Genomic DNA, 16310 nt, shown 5'->3' on the forward strand with positions numbered 1-16310 from the left:
AAGAATTTGTGTACTTGGGCTCACTGGTGACTGCCGAAAATGATACCAGCAGAGAAATTCGGAGACGCATAGTGGCTGGAAATCGTACGTACTTTGGGCTCCGCAAGACACTCCGCGATCGAATAGAGTTCGCCGTACCAAACTGATAATCTACAAAACGCTGATTAGACCGGTAGTCCTCTACGGACACGAGACCTGGACGATGCTCGGGGAGGACCAACGCGCACTTGGAGTTTTCGAAAGGAAAGTGCTGCGTACCATCTACGGTGGGGTGCAGATGGCGGACGGTACGTGGAGGGCCCTCCTTAGCCATGCGGTAAGACGCGTGGCTACAAAGCAATACCATGCTGAGGGTGGCTGGGTTCGGCAATATTCGGATTGGAAATTGTCTCGACTTCCCTGGGCATAAAAGTATCATCGTGTTAGCCTCATGATATACGAATGCAAAAATGGTAACCTGGCTTAGAAACCTCGCAATTAATAACTGTGGAAGTGCTTAATGAACACTAAGCTGCGAGGCGGCTCTGTCCCAGTGTGTGGGGATGTAATGCCAAGAAGAAGAAGAAGACGTGGAGGAGGCGAATAAACCACGAGTTGCATCAGCTGTTGGAAGAACCATCTAACGTTCACACCGCGAAAATTGGGCGACTGCGGTAGGCCGGACAGTAACCAGGTGAAAATTGTTCTCGAGAATGATCCGACGGGCACAAGAAGGCGAGGTGCGCAGCGGGCAAGGTGGATCGATCAGGTGGAACATGTCTTGTGGACCCTCCGTAGACTGCGTGGTTGGCGACGTGTAGCCATGAACCGAGCCAAATCATAGGCCAGTTCGGCCGTAGTCTGAATAAATGCATAAATAATGACCACAAAGCACAGACAAAGTAAGGTTTTTTTTTGCATAGACAGAAGGTTAAATTCGTGAATTTCGGATATCTGATCTAACGGGTAATTCCGCTATGAATACTAGGGCAGTGAATTCCAAAATAAACTTCAAGATATTATATTTTGCCTTCCAAACAAGTTTGTAGCATACGATAGTTTTCCATATCTCTCAGATTTCGTTAGAGCTAGCTTAACTGGTAGTCTCATGTACATTAAAGCCGTCAAGTGTATAAATTTCAAAATAAAATTATTTTAACTTTTTGAGACTTACCTTGGGATTTTTTAGATCGTCATCCCTTTTCTCAGCAGTCTCCCATTCGCGCCTCGTTGTATTCAAAACCACAAATCATGCTCAATCGGCCTTCCAGGCGCGCTTTTTGATTTTCCAAACCACAAACCATTTTCCAGCACTCTTCAAAGGCGCGCTTTGTGGCAATACAAACCAACTTACCCACTTGAATTCAACTCATTTTTTGAAATTAGCGTCAGGACCCAAAAAACGACCCAGCAGGATCGCCAAAATGTATGGAGATCTGACGACAAGAGTCATGGCTTGCTGCTCACCGCTCACTTACTCAAACCCCACAACAGATGAATAAAACCGCACGAGTTGCATCAGCTGTTGGGAGAACCATCCATCGTTCACACCGCGAAAATTGGACGGCTGCGGTGGGCCTTGCACGTAGCCAGAATGTCGGACAGGAATCCGGTGAAAATGCTGTTTCGACGGCGAACCGATGGGAACAAAAAGAAGAGGTGCGCAGCGAGCAATGTAGATCTATCAAGTGGAGGACGATTTGGTGACCCTCGACGGACTGCGTGGTTGGCAACGTGCAGCCATGGACTAAGCTGAATGGAGAAGAGTTTTATGCATTGCTGGGCCACTCCGGCCTTAGTTTGAAAAAAAAAAACAATAATGGTACCTATCGCCTTAAAGTGCTCCTTAGACCTTTCTAATACGATTTTGTCAATACATTTTTAATGCACGATAATCGCCGCTAGGTCGATTAAACAGGGCTTTTTTTAGTATTAAGTATTATTTTAGTATTAGTATTAACATAAAGTCTTTCTAATTAAACGGAACTTCAGTGCCGCTTTTAGGAAGGCAGCTGTCTTTCCCCTTGGAAAATATTTCCTGGCACGAGGCGCTTCTGCGCATGTCCGTGGAAAATCGACCAAGAAAATTTTCCTGACATTTAACTACCATGTAAAGGATAATCGCTGCATTGTTTACAATATCCTTTGTGGTATCCTGTAAAAAGTTGAATCCCGTTCTCAAAGTCCGTAAAGCTGACTTCATCTCCGCCAGTGATCACGGAAGGCTCTATTTCCTCTTCCAGCGGTGACAGCAAACGCCGCGTCCACTACCATTACTATCGCAAGATGAATTCGATGACGAATCATGCGGACTTCATGGAGCTGGGTACGATTCACCAGCACCAGTCCACCTGCAAACAGCACTGCTTCGTATTCACCGAGATAGCAGATATCGATCTACCGCCCGAGATCACAAAGTACCCGGAGAAGATAAAAAATGGCAGTATTCACTCGTACAAGAAGGACAGCATGTCACCACCGCCCCCGAAGGTACCCAAAAGCAGACGGTCGAGGAAAATAATTGCAGTGGTTTCGGCGCTGTTGGTGTGCATAGCATTGGCAGCTGGTATCCCGCTGGGACTTCAGCTCCGATCGTCATCGTTGTTGGAAGCTCGATTGGCTTTTATTAGGCGCCTGTTGGCGGAATCTCCGCTGGTCGAGGGCTATTGGGCCCCTCAGATGGGTGCAAATTTCAGCAAAAGCTACGCCGAAGTTAAGAACAGCATGGTTGGAGCGTTGCTGTGGCCTATCTCGGTTCCGTGTGCCGCGCAATATCTGGACGCGGTGCAACTCACGCTGGAAGGCATAGACGATGCGCGAAGAATGGTGAAAAAGAATGCGGATATGATGATTGTGGAAAGTGCTGATGCGATGGAGCAGGCACACACCGATGGGAAGCTGGCGATTCTGTTCGGTTTGGAAGGCGGCCATACGTTGGGTTCCAGTTTGGCTGTTCTGCGGTCCATGTATTCGCTGGGGGCCAGGTTCGTGTCGTTAACTGGGCTGGGTTGCACCACTCCGTGGGCTAGTTCCTCCATCAGGACGGACTTTTTCGACGAGAATCTTCCTTCTACTTTGACGAATTTTGGAGAGGTTGGTCGTTTTTGTTGGAATTTTATGGAATGCAATTTAGATTACCTACGTGTTTGCAGATCGTTATCCAGGAGATGAATCGCCTTGGTATGCTGGTTGAAATATCGCGACTTTCCGAACCGGCAATGATGGTAGCTTTGAATGTTGCCAAAGCCCCTCTGTTACTGTCGAATGCTCTTCCCTCCGCGATGGCTTGTAATGGATCAAATGCAGCTGTTCCAGATCACATAATGAGGTAACGATTTCAGTGAATATACGTTGTGCTTTTCTCGGCACAAAAATATTTTTTTAAATAAGGTCCGGAGACCGATAGTGTCATATACCAATCGACTCAGTTCGACGAATTGAGTTTTTTTTAATTCTGCTGAAACTTCTTGCAGTGCTCTTTCGCAAAACGGAGGCGTCATTATGTTAAATGTGGAACGATGTGGGGATAAACCCATGAATCTGAAAGATGCAATCGTTGCCATCAACTACGTTCGTGCCATTGCCGGAGTCGACCACTTGGGACTTAGTGGTTCCCCGAAGAACTACCCTCTGCTGCTGGCTGAGTTGGCAAGGGATCGGTTGTGGGGATCAGCGGCAATCAAAAAACTAGTTGGAGGCAACATCGTTCGTGTGCTGAGAGAGGCATGCTCATGAGGTCTTAAAGTGTTAACAACAATTCACAGCTATGATTTATTTCAGGTTGAAGTTAATAAAAATCGCCTACCTCTATCGGAAGACTGGATACCACTTGAGGCGGTGGAAGGAAATGCATACTGTCGCTATCCGGAAACATAAATTCAATCGCATTTTTACGCATTCATTTGTATTGAATGAAATTGTTTTACGACGAAGTATTAGAATTAATCTTCCAACGAAATAACGTAATTAGAGCAATGTGGAAGTTGTTCCAAAAGAGAGATCTATTTAACTTGACAAAAAAAAACTAGATTTGAATGCAGAAGACAGAAAAAATATTTGAATTTAGAAAACTATTTAGTAATTAGTAATTTGAATCAAACATGAAATTGTCAACACTGGAACAGAACAAAAGAGCGCATATCAACATCGGTTCTAATAAATTTTCATCGCAATTGACCTTTCCAATTGACAAATTTGAATGACCCTTTCGCTTGATTGACTCAGTCAAATTTAATGTTTAATGGAAAAGGACAATTGTTCCGCACAAAATAGCACAGATTTCGGGAGTCAAAATTGTCCCCAATACTTTCACTAACTCCTAGCCAAGCGTTGTCCAGACCCAAATATATATCGTGTAGTTAATAAATGCTTATGTAGGGGAAATAACTAATATTTGAGTAAAGTGTGATGTCTACTGAATGCACGCACAATGACCTTCAACCCATTTAATGTTAGAGTGACTATATGTAAAATTCTGTTATAAAAGTATGTATTTATGAATAAATATTAACTTGAACAAGCTGGGTTGCGCATAATCCCTACGAGTCAGAAACTTCGAATCTGTTTTTACCTTTTCCAAAAAACATGTTCAAATATATGGTGGACTAAGTCGATGTTTAAAGATTCGATTTCGAATCATGGAAGCAAACGTACCATATTAAAATATTTATTGTGTTGTTTAGTCCCTTCGAGCGGTTTTCCAAGCATTTTCTGTGTGACATATTGATATTTGAGCATTTTACGCGAGTCGATGGCCCCTTCAATATCGACTCATGGGAGGTTGGCGCTGGTTCAAAAATCGTTAGCTGCGGCGTTCAAATTTTCGATTTTTTTTCGGGAAAATGTTTTTTTATTTTCGTAAGGAAAATCTGAATTTTTGAAAGAAAAAGAAGTTCTCATATTCCCACGACAAACGACAAGTTTTTTTTTAATTAGCATGAGCTATTTAGAGCCACTACATTTCGCTCCGGACATTTGGGATCACACATTTTGGCAATCCGGCCTTTTTTTTTTATTGAATTGTGTACCATGATACACAATTATTCTTTAGCTGATTTTATAAGGCGAGTTGTAAAGTTTAAAAAGTTTAAATACTTAATATGTGAAGAATAAAATATTGTGCTGTTTCTTAGTTGAGTGCTAGCGGGATTAGCAGTATGATCCTTAGATGGGAATAACCTTTTTTTTTTTCAAATAATAGAGGATGACCAATGGACCGCCATCAAAAACGACTTCATCACCACTAGCGAGAATACACTAAAGAGCGCCTCCACGGGAGTCATAAATCAACATCCATCTAATACAATTTCATTATTTCGCTTCAGTGCTTTGTTCGCTAAGTCCTTTCTAACACCAAATTACTTCATCTTATCCTTAAATCTTGTGATAATTTTCGATTTCTGTCCTTTTTTTCTTAGTTGTGGATCTTTGGGAGTAGTCTTATCTCGGCCGGAGGTACGGGGTTGTAATCAGAACTTTAAGATTCACATGCGTACTCTTGCCCCACCCGTTCTTGCGTACTTTTACCCCACAGTCCCAAAATTTATTCAAGTAATGGTTTTGATCTCTTGGAAAACCAACCGGATTGGTGTTCTGCACCATAAAGTACTCTATACAATAGGTTATGGAAGTGGTATAATGTTCACATGATTGAACGTATATAAGTTAGAGATGGGCAAAACAGCTCATTGCAGTGAGCGGATCTGATCCGTTCAGTTCATTGAAAAGAGTCAGCTCCCTAGATCAGCTCTTCAGTTCTTTAATGATACATATTCTCGGGTACTTATTCAAAAGGACGTATGTGATTTTGTAAACAAAGATTCAAACGTCGATTTGTCCAATCTGATAGCCCTCCCACGCAAACCATCACCATAGACAGAAAGGTGGAGGCTTCGTCTACTAGTTGGTGGTGTTGGTTTGCGTGTGAGTGCCATCAGATTGGACAAATCGACATTTGAATCTTTGTTTACAATATCACATACGTCCTTTTGAATAAGTACCCGAGATACATTAAAAAATAATTGTAAATATTATTATTATTTTAATTTTAATTATTGTTCAAAAATTTGAAAAATTTGTGTCATTCATTTATTTATTCATTCATCTATTTACCTCACTTCGAAATTTTTAAAATGTTAAGCTATAGTGAGGTAATAATTTCTTTTGAAAAACTGACAATTTTAAACTAATAACATTTATTACGCTTTTTCTGACCGTCTAGGAGTTCATTCAGAATCATCACATTTATTTCTATACAAAAACTAACTCAACATTATTTTCTATTCATAATTCTAAGTTACATTTTGTTGATAAAGTTTCTCAATCCGTTAATTTGAATAGTTCAGTCCCTAGTCTCTGATATGTATATGAACCATATCACGTGTCATAAGTTTTCTCTTCACAGTGCAGTAAATCAATGCCTTGTTTGCGCGCGCTTCTAGCCATGCGTAGTTCACATTTTCATACAAGCGAGCCCATTCATCTATATTGGTTCCCGCAATGCTAAACTAAAACTAAAAGAGAGAACTAAAAACAAGAGAGTAAAAAATACAGAGCACGGTGCTACAAACAAATAGAGTGCACATGTAGCAGTATGCTGGCGGGAAACCCCATCGCAAGCAAAAGATCCGCTCCGTGAAAGACACAGCTCCCAGTTCGGTTCGTTCGAACCACACGGTTCGCTAGAAACCGTCACGACTGATCCGAATCGAGATCCGTGTCACACGGATCTGAGCTGGTAGCGCAGCTCTCGCTTCCATGTCACAGCAATTTCGAGCTGGACGACGACATGAGCGGAATGAATCGCCTGCTTTGAGCGTGCTTACAGCGGCACATTAGGAGTTAACTTTCTGAAATCAGTATGGCGAAAGGCATCTAAGGTTCGATTTCTCAAAATTAAGCACCTTCATCAAAAAAATATTTGGTAGGCGTAGTAGCGGACACTAAGGGTATGCGATAACACACTTTTTCCTAACGAAACGAAACGAAACGAAATTTAAAATGTCTATGTTGATTCGGATCGAAACGAAACGAAATATAGATTTACTTTCGAGACTTCGAAACGATACGAAATCAAGGTTCACTTATTTCGAAATTTTTCGAAACGAAACGAAATTTAAATTTTTTTCCGCGGATTTTTTATTAAATTAGTTTTACATTATGTACGCAATTCTGATTTCACTTTTTCGGAGTCAAATAACTGTTTTGCGACCAATAAAGTTATAATAACAGAAGAGGCAGTCTGTCATAAGTCGCCGCATTCTCGCCGCATGTGGTAAATCGGCGATAATACCCCAGCATTTGTGCCGCTTTCAAAGGAATTCATCGTGGAGCGTGTGCTCCCGAATCTGACCAATTTTATACCAGTTTTATATCAGTAAGCATATAAAAATATAGAAATTGTGGAATTTTTTAAATACGGATTCAAATTTCGTTAAACTTAAGAATTCATTCGTTCACTTAAGAATTATGTAATTATGCTGAAGAATACTACATATTGTCTTGTCAGCGTGGTTTTATAGTATTGAGCTAAGTCAAAATTAGAAAATGAATGCAAAGATCTATTTTTTTTATTCAGTGGGATACTCAATATGTATCCACATCTGCCAGGCGTATACGCCGATAGAGAATTGATACTACTAGACCAACATTTTAAAAGGGCGTAACAGCCAAAACTTATTCCTTCTTATTCGTCCACATATATATATATATATATATAGCATACTTTTGGTCATAAAAAGAATCCTGTGCACCTTTCTAAAATGCATAAAGATATGTATTTCAGATTGAATTTCACAGACCCATAGTCTTATATACAATCAGCTCGAAGCATTGAGCTATTGTCTGTGTGTCGACACACAGGATCCTTGGCATATGGGAAGAGCTGTTATGATCAGTATGAGTTGAAAGCTTTCAGCAATTTTAATGATCTTTCAACCCGTTCTGGATTTTTTTTTTTGCAAATTTTATGCGACGATATAGAAATGCCCACAAATCTGCAATGTTCCTTACATATTGTGCAAATAGTTAAATAGCTTGATTAACTGTACACATCGTAGTTGCTAATCATGATTGGCCGAGAAACAGCAAATATGCACAGCTCACCAATTAAATAATATTCTTGGTAAATGAAATTAAATGATTAATTTATTAATTATCAATTAAAAAAGTTATTCTTATTGTATACTTTCTTCAGAGTTTCCAATTTATGACGAATACCTAACGATGCTCCTTACTGTCAATTTAGGATTAGGAGCGGAAAATTAGTTTAACACTCATTGTTATAAGAGACCGAGGAATGCTCTGCATCTCCGTGAGCGCTACGGGAAAGGAATCGTTGGTTAGTTGAGAAGGTAATTCATGTGAAGCCCCTTGGTAAGCGACTAAACGAGGTGGAGGAACTCTCATCGCAGTTAAATGCTCTCTGACAAGTTTGTCGGTTCATCTATCGGAGAGTGAAACACTTGAGCAGGTTGTTGTGAAGGTTATGCTCACCCATAAATCCGTTTACATCTGTGGCATTTGCTTGAGGCCGAACAGTGATCCCGATAAATTTGTTGCGCATTCCGACTGTGTAAATCAAATCATCAACATAGCTACCCCATGTGACACCGTAATCGTAGTTGGGGATGACAACCTTTCTAGGCTCAAATGGTATATGATGACGAAGTGGAAGGATATATGCCAACCAACGCTTCTTCCGAGCAGGAGTTAACTTAACTGCTAGTGGCTTGAAGCAAATCTGCATTGTATCAAATTCGAACGGAAGACTTCTTGACTTGGCATTTGTAAGCGACAGTAACGAAGCTGTGCTTATTGAAGCACCATATTCAATCTTAAGCCCTGACCGCCACCACAAACCGTTCGTTCTACGTCTGGACTTTCGTAACCCGGTTTATCATCTCCAATCTGCAGTAGAAGAAATGGATTTAGATTTTGACTTCTCTCGCTGTGACTGCGAGGCTGTGAAGAACGAGCTAAAATAATTCACTAGATTGTTTCCAGATAGTCAGTACATAGAGACGATATTAACACCTCGATTACATCATTCTACAACGCGGTCTTCGACACGATAAGCAGATATGTGGAACGCTGAGCTACAGCAGCGACGTAACATACTTCGTAACACGCGTCACAGGTTTTTCCGTAACCGGACTGCGACAAACAGAGCTCTTCTGCAAACCGTTGAACCAGAGTACGAAAATCTCGTGTCGTCTACCTTTCGTGATTATGTTCACCGTGTACAAAATGAAGTTAAAGCGAACCCGTCAGCTTTCAGGCGCTTCATCGAAACCAGGAAAAAAATTCGCAGTTTTTTCAAGTCGGTGTACAATACGAACCCTCCTCCAGATACGACAGACTTTCTTAACTCTCTTCCATCATACAACATGAACTTTCCGCGCCCCACATTCTCCTTAACTGAAATTTCAAAAATATTAGAAGCTGGCGATCCATCGAAAGGTCCATGTCCAGATAGACCACCCCCTGTTTTCATTTAACGATGTGCAGACGTATTACGATTGCCAGTTTGCATTTTGTTCAACATGTCGCTTGCGCTACACGCAAAAAAAGCGTTCATGAATGCGTGAACTAATGAGTTCATGGTGTATTTATTCGGGAACAACAGTCACGGATTCGGGAATATAGTCACGTTTTCTGGAACGTTCTGGAAAACGTGACTGGTGTTCCCGAATCCATGAATTAATCACGGTGTATTTTTGCTGGTTCACGAATTCGGGAACGCTTTTTTTGCGTGTAGGAGTCTTCCCAGATGAGTGGAAAATATCAGCAGTTACTCCAATTCATAAGGCGGATAGCTCCCATAATGTTGAGAACTATCGTCCAATCTCGATTCTTAGTTGTCTGGCCAAAACACTCGAACTGCTGATTTATGAACGTATGTATGTGGCTGCTAAACCTGTTATCTCTGAGTACCAACATGGCTTTGTACGAAATCGCTCAAACCTACACTGATGCCCTACACAAGCATGCTGAATTCTAACCTGGAGAAGAGATGTCAAGTTGACAGCATTTACATCTACTTTTTGGAGGTTTTCGATAAAGTTCCTCACGAATTAACTTTAAATAAATTTGAACGTTTGGGTTTTCCGTACTGGATTGTCCCTTGGCTGCGTTCTTACCTGATTGGTAGGTCATCCTTCGTTAAATTAGGCACTCCCAAGTAACATTTTTAGTTTTATAACGCTCTTTAAGACCATAATTTACTCTTCAAGAGTGTTATACAACCATCATAAAACCAAAATGTTACTAGGGACTGTCTCATCCAATACATATCCTACGCCATCCGGAGTGCCACAAGGCAGTCAGCTATGGCCGCTGATTTTCATCATCTTCGTGAACGACTTATGCTGTAAACTTCGATCTCATCAACGCGTGTACGTCGATGATTTGAAAATATTTCGAATTATTCGATCATTGACCGATTGTCTTGCGCTGCAACAAAATCTAGATGTCATAGCCAACTGGTGTTGTTTAAATGGTACGGAGATAAATGCGACGAAATGCAACTCAATAAGTTTTACCAGATGCAGAACGCAGATAAACTTTCGTTATTCGTCATGCGTTACTCGTTACTCGTCATGCGGAATATGCTGTGCAGGTGTGGGCGCCCTATCACGAAATCCAGATGACGCGAATTGAAAGGGTCCAACGCAGTTTAGTTCGTTTTGCCCTCAGGCGATTGCCGTGGAATAATCCTTTGAGGTTACCGCACTACGAAAAGCGATGTCAACTGATTCGACTCGAAACCCTTCGACAACACGTGGAGATTTGCAGAGAGCTTTTGTATTTGACATTATAAACAACCACGTGGACTGCTCTGAGCTCTTGCTTCTTGCTGAGCTTCTGCTACGCGAGGTAGATTTTTTTCACTTCGCGTTCTCATATTGTGCATGTACATTCATATTGTGCAAATAGTAAACAACACGGCGTGTGTATGGGGGACCTTTATGACAAAAAAATGAGCATCGCCAAAACTTTCACTACGTGAAAATATGGAAAATATAGGGCATTGCACGGACTGCTTCATCTCTTTCTCGTTGCAAAGAAATTTGAAAACAACAAGGCCAGTAAACGTCAAAATATATGAGGAACGAAAGAGAAAGATATGTTTCCGTGCAGTGCCCTATAGCTCTTAAGCTTTCATTTCGTGACTATTTGAAAAAAATCTACCGAGGGGTCTCGAACAACTTTTTTTTTCTCCCTGAAACGGATCTTTGTAGTTGGAAGACCAACGATTATTATTTATCGCGTCCCATTTAAAATGAGATTCCTGGATTTTTTATTCCAATAATCGTATATAAACTCAGGGGTACCGAAATTACCAAGTTATAGTCTAAATTAATAGTTTGTTGGAGCTCAAGCGTCAAAGTGCATGACGAAGCCGAACTCGATATATTTATGTTATCTTCTGCAAACAGCTAAGAAAGACTTGGATGGAGATTATGCTCTGCATCGTCATCTTATGCACATATACACCCAATTCTTTCCCAAATATATACCAAAATTGAAACTTTGGTGGTAAATTTGATGGTAAAAAAATGGTAACTTGGCTTAGAAACCTCGCAGTTAATAACTGTGGAAGTGCTGATTGAACACTCAACTGTGAGGCGGCAATGTCTTAGTGGGGAATGTAATGCCAAAACAAAGAAGGAGAAGTAATATAGATACACATAATTCACTTTTAACACTATTTTTTTGTCGTATTTTTGATTGTGTAACTTCAATTTATCACTAAAAACTATCCAACATGCTCATAGAAATCCTTAATACCTCATTCAAATAGAAATCAGATTTCATTTGATATACGGTAAACAGATGAGCGCAAAAATGAGTCATGCTAAGTGCACAAAAAAGGCAAAATTGTAAGTAAATATCTAGCTTTTAGTTTAAAATAAAATCTCTTCTGATTTCAACAAAAAGTGACATGGGTATAAAAAAAACTTAAAAATATGTACTGTATTTTGTCCTAGAGATCATATCGCTGCGATGCATAGTTGATGAGAACGAGTGATTCATCCAGACAAGCAAATTCATTTTACTACAAATGTTGTGGCAAACATGCAACTTTCTATGATATTGCACTGCGTGAGCTTGAAGAAATACTCATTCGAAACGATAATTCGAAATTCATTACCAATTTATAAATTAGTCCACTTTTCATTGTGTTGTCGCATTATCCAGTATTTTGCGCTCGATAATGGCGGCCTGGTGAGTTCCTTTTTGACATTCAAGAGGTAGAAAATATTTACATATTTTGATCAATGTAGGCTTTGATTCATTGACAAAAATTGGCACTCACCGGGATTGTTAAAAACAAACATAACGTCAAAATATTTTACTCAAGAATTTCATTGCTTAGGTTCCACTCTTCCAATATTTAAATTTTATTATCTAGGAATGTAAACCCCATAATAAATTGATAAAGCCAGGACATGGGTCAAGCTATGGAAATATTGATAGTAAATAAGTGTGCATCTCAAACTCAAACTCGCAATTTCAACCAGAGTTTCTGATCTGACTATGGACTGATGTCAATTTTATTGTAGAATCCTGCAAAACAAAGGTAATTTGGAAACCGATGAACAACCAGAGGGAAAAGATGTTTACCTTTGTTGACTATAGACTGTTGCAAATTGATAGTGATATTATGCACTGGGAAACAAATCCTATGCCCCCCTAGGCGCTTATTCTGGTAAATCACGGAGCAACTACTAAATTACGGCTAGCATGCTCATCTTCATAAGACCCTCCAATAATTATCAGCATTTCTATTAACATTCACCACATGCCCAGCTCAGAATATCATTTTATTGTGCACTATGCTGACGTCAGAAGCATGGCGGTTTCGACTACAAGTAATTTTGCCATGTAGGTATTCCAAATGAAGGATTTAACAATTTAGGAAGACTCGTTCAATTAAGGGATCTGGTGGTGTCATAAGCTACACAAAAAAAAATGAATTGTCTTATTTGGAAAACTTTTTTATTTTTCCGTTATCGATAACTGTTCTTTAATGCGTGGCTTCAACTTGAAAACGTAGAGTGTAAAAAAGTATTCCTTCGAGAGTGAATACATATTGAGGATAATGTTTCTGATGATTCCTCCCATCATAATCAATTCTTGAAATCCATTGATGAGATCGCATGATGCCTTCAATGAACCAAAATATGTATTTGAATTAAAGCAATTTGAATTTGAAAATATTTCAAGCCTTGCGTGTTCTTTGACATCTGTTTATTTACGAATAGTTTTCATTATAGATAGTAGAATCTATAGATGAGCGAAAGCATGGCTGAGTCGATTTTTTCGACCGTGCACGCGCGCATATGACGTCACAGCTCTTAACATTTCCATTGAAATCGTGACGTCATGCTCGTTTGGAGACACGTTTGACAGTTCGTTTGGAGACAGAGGATTTATCTTCGCTCATCTATATATTCCACTATCTATAGTTTTCATGCAATTCAAGGCAATTTCATGCAATGTCAAACTGGGAGGAACTCACGCTGCCATTACCGTGCGCAAAATACTGGATTGCTATTTTGTTTTTGGCAATCACTTTCAATAACGTTCAATTATTTGGTCAAGCCGAATACCACCAACATAGAACGCAAACACAAAACTTGGACGATCAGAACCAGGGTAGTTTTAGAAGTTTTTGGAGAAGAGTTTGAATTTTTAGACACAAAAATCGTGCTGAAGGGATGACTCTAATAAAATCTAAATTGCCTAAGAGTTCAGAAAAGTTAACCAGTAAACGAAAATCAATCTCCTGCATCTTCTTCTAAAAAGACACTTATTTTCATGACTCTTGGTACAACCACCAGACTTTGAAGTAATCGATGAGCTTTACTTTTATTCATCTATCTAGTGGAAAAAATCTAGCTCAACAATGATCAGAAGCGTAATTTAGAAAAGCTTTACTAATTATTAAGCCCCGTTAATATTTATAAAAACTCCATAGAATAAAATGTATTCCTTATTTTCAAAACCAAAAATATCTTTATAAAACCATCCCACATAGAAATGCCGAGGAAATGTCCAACCTAAACATTTCCTAGACCGAACCGGGAATACAACTCAGCCACCTGCAGCATGGTCTTGGCATGCTTATCTCGGTAGGTTAAAATAGTTTTATATTATCTTGGAAATGTTATAAAAAATCATTAGGTTTTCAGAAATCGTTAAGTCTTGAATGTCGGAATCCTGTCGTTTTTTGAGCTCAAACAATCAATTTGAAATTTCTTAATAATCTGGAATAATTTCTACGAATTTCGCTAATTTTCATTTAAATCCAAAAAGTAAAAAATTGAAACTAAACAAACACTGTTAAAAATATTAGTGGGTTCAACCCTTTCGAAGCAGTACACTGGTAGAAAATACATTTTGATTTTCATAAGTCTTGCCTTATGAAACCCAATGAATTCATTTTATTTTCATTTCATAAGGTACCAATGGGAATCATAAGTTTGAATTATGAAATTCATACGAATTTCTTGTGTAAACTTTTCATAAGGTATTCTTATGAACAGACCTTGTTCATTACAGTGTTCATCCTGATCGTCTTGACAGCTAACCAAAAAAATGGCTCACTTCTGCAGCATTTTTTCTACGCCATCAATGTGAGTCTGTTTCGACCGAAATAATCACGAATTTTTACAATAACTTTATTTCCTTCCATTTCAGCAACATTACAACAACCGCCATGTCAGAAAGATGTCCGAAAATATAAAAGCAACTGCATGTGTCGGTTTTTCAGTCGATTCGACCAAGACACTCCCCCGAAGTCTTCCAAAGTCGGAAACAACTCCATAAGTCCTTCAGTTTTGCCTCCCCCAACGATTAGTGCCCTCTACTATGCAAATTGTGTACACGGTTTGAGGAATGATGCTGTTCCTGTGAAATAACATTTTCCGGTTTCCTCCGACTTTGGAACGATCACTGACATCAGTACGGCCACTGACAGAAGTAGCCAAACGGACGAATGATGTGGGAAAGCGACAAGTTTCGGTTAAAACAATCAAGGTAATATTCGGCCACAAGGTTTAGAATTACTTATAGAAAGAACTATATACAGCATTTTCATTTTTCAGTTCAGGAAGACAACGATGAATTGACTCATCGTCTGAAACAGCAACTCGTGAACTCGTCATTGAGAAGAAAGCTCCGGTACATAAATAGACTTCTAGCTTCGGACTGCAGTACGTAATACTCGAGTATTATAGCATTATAATCATAATCAATGACTGACTGATTTTTCTTATCAATTTCAGGAATTATATGGACGATCTGGAACTGCTTGGCGTAGCTTGACCACCAGCTAAGAACGGCAAAGCTTAGCCAAAACATCAAAGTATGCGTACGGCTAGACTAAACGGTGTTACCGATGGCTCTCACGCTGGAAAACAACTATTCGGGCATCTGTAGTAGCCGTTGAGCTTAATGCGGGATAGAGTGATCGGTGCAATTCTTTAGGTAGATGCTGAGGAGATTCAGCCAATGCTTCAACTTCAGAACCATACTGGTCAGCACTCAACACACAGTCCCGGTGCCAGTTGCCAGTCATGCCCTCACTCATTTTTTAACAGCACATCGGTTTCAGCATCTCATGCAGTTTGGACACCATTCAGAAAGTTCTGCTTGGAATAGCTCCTTTTGATTATTATGTAGTGGCGTGTTGATCAACAGTTCGTGAGCTAATGCTAATGTTGGGACCTTTCCTTAGCCATGCGGTGAGATGCGCGGCTACAAAACGAGATCATGCTGAAGGTGACTGGGTTCAATTTTTTGTCCCGTCATAGGAAATTAACATTTTTGACTAAGTTTGCAAGGCAGAAGGAAATCGAAGTTGGGAAATGTTTTGAAGAAATTGTTCTTGTACGACTTCATGCGACAACTTTCCGAGCAGCATACTAAATTTGTTCTACGTAGGCCGATTTGAACGACACCTTTTCATAGTTTATCAGCAAGAAACTGAGCTTGGATGTTTCATGCTTACGACACATCTGTTGCTTGCGCTCGCAGTTTATGGTAATATCGAAGCAGCAACCAAAAAACGTCCTCGGCAATAACTAAAGCCCCAAACGCAATTCAACGGAACGGCGACGGAAACGGCAAATTTGACAGAAAATATATGGGCTAACTGTCAAATTTTCCGTTTCCGTCGCCGTTCCGTTGTATTGCGTTTGGGGCCTTAATTTGGATGCTTTCAACTTGGAAATTGCAAGACCTATTTCGTTCGTAATATCGGTGTCGGTATCACTGGACCAAGGCTGCATATTTGATACATTCTTTGATACATTACAGTAGTA

At 39.8% G+C, this 16310-nt stretch overlaps 1 protein-coding gene and 1 long non-coding RNA gene across 2 annotated transcripts; both read left to right on the forward strand.

Moving 5' to 3' along the window:
- The first annotated feature begins 2064 nt into the window (after positions 1-2064).
- On the forward strand, positions 2065-4531 carry LOC134204865 (dipeptidase 2-like). Its single transcript, XM_062679683.1, has 4 exons — positions 2065-3072; positions 3132-3307; positions 3453-3702; positions 3760-4531. The coding sequence occupies exons 1-4, from the start codon at positions 2266-2268 to the stop codon at positions 3853-3855; spliced, it is 1329 nt and encodes a 442-aa protein (XP_062535667.1). The 5' UTR covers positions 2065-2265; the 3' UTR covers positions 3856-4531.
- Positions 4532-14547: 10016 nt separating this feature from the next.
- LOC134204853 (uncharacterized) lies at positions 14548-16059 on the forward strand. The gene is made up of 4 exons (XR_009977995.1): positions 14548-14621; positions 14686-15024; positions 15093-15200; positions 15273-16059. It is a non-coding gene; the product is annotated as an uncharacterized LOC134204853 (long non-coding RNA).
- Positions 16060-16310: the final 251 nt, after the last annotated feature.

Source organism: Armigeres subalbatus, unplaced genomic scaffold (assembly GCF_024139115.2).
Source record: "Armigeres subalbatus isolate Guangzhou_Male unplaced genomic scaffold, GZ_Asu_2 Contig937, whole genome shotgun sequence".
In the NCBI taxonomy this organism is placed as follows: domain Eukaryota; kingdom Metazoa; phylum Arthropoda; class Insecta; order Diptera; family Culicidae; genus Armigeres; species Armigeres subalbatus.

What these genes read in the sequence shown, in the direction of transcription:
- LOC134204865 (XM_062679683.1), top strand. Translation starts at nt 2,266, where the DNA reads ATGAATTCGATGACGAATCATGCGGACTTCATGGAGCTGGGTACGATT. An exon ending in GTTCCAGATCACATAATGAG is followed by an intron (nt 3,308 to 3,452) that starts GTAACGATTTCA and finishes AACTTCTTGCAG; the next exon opens with TGCTCTTTCGCAAAACGGAG. An exon ending in TCGTTCGTGTGCTGAGAGAG is followed by an intron (nt 3,703 to 3,759) that starts GCATGCTCATGA and finishes GATTTATTTCAG; the next exon opens with GTTGAAGTTAATAAAAATCG.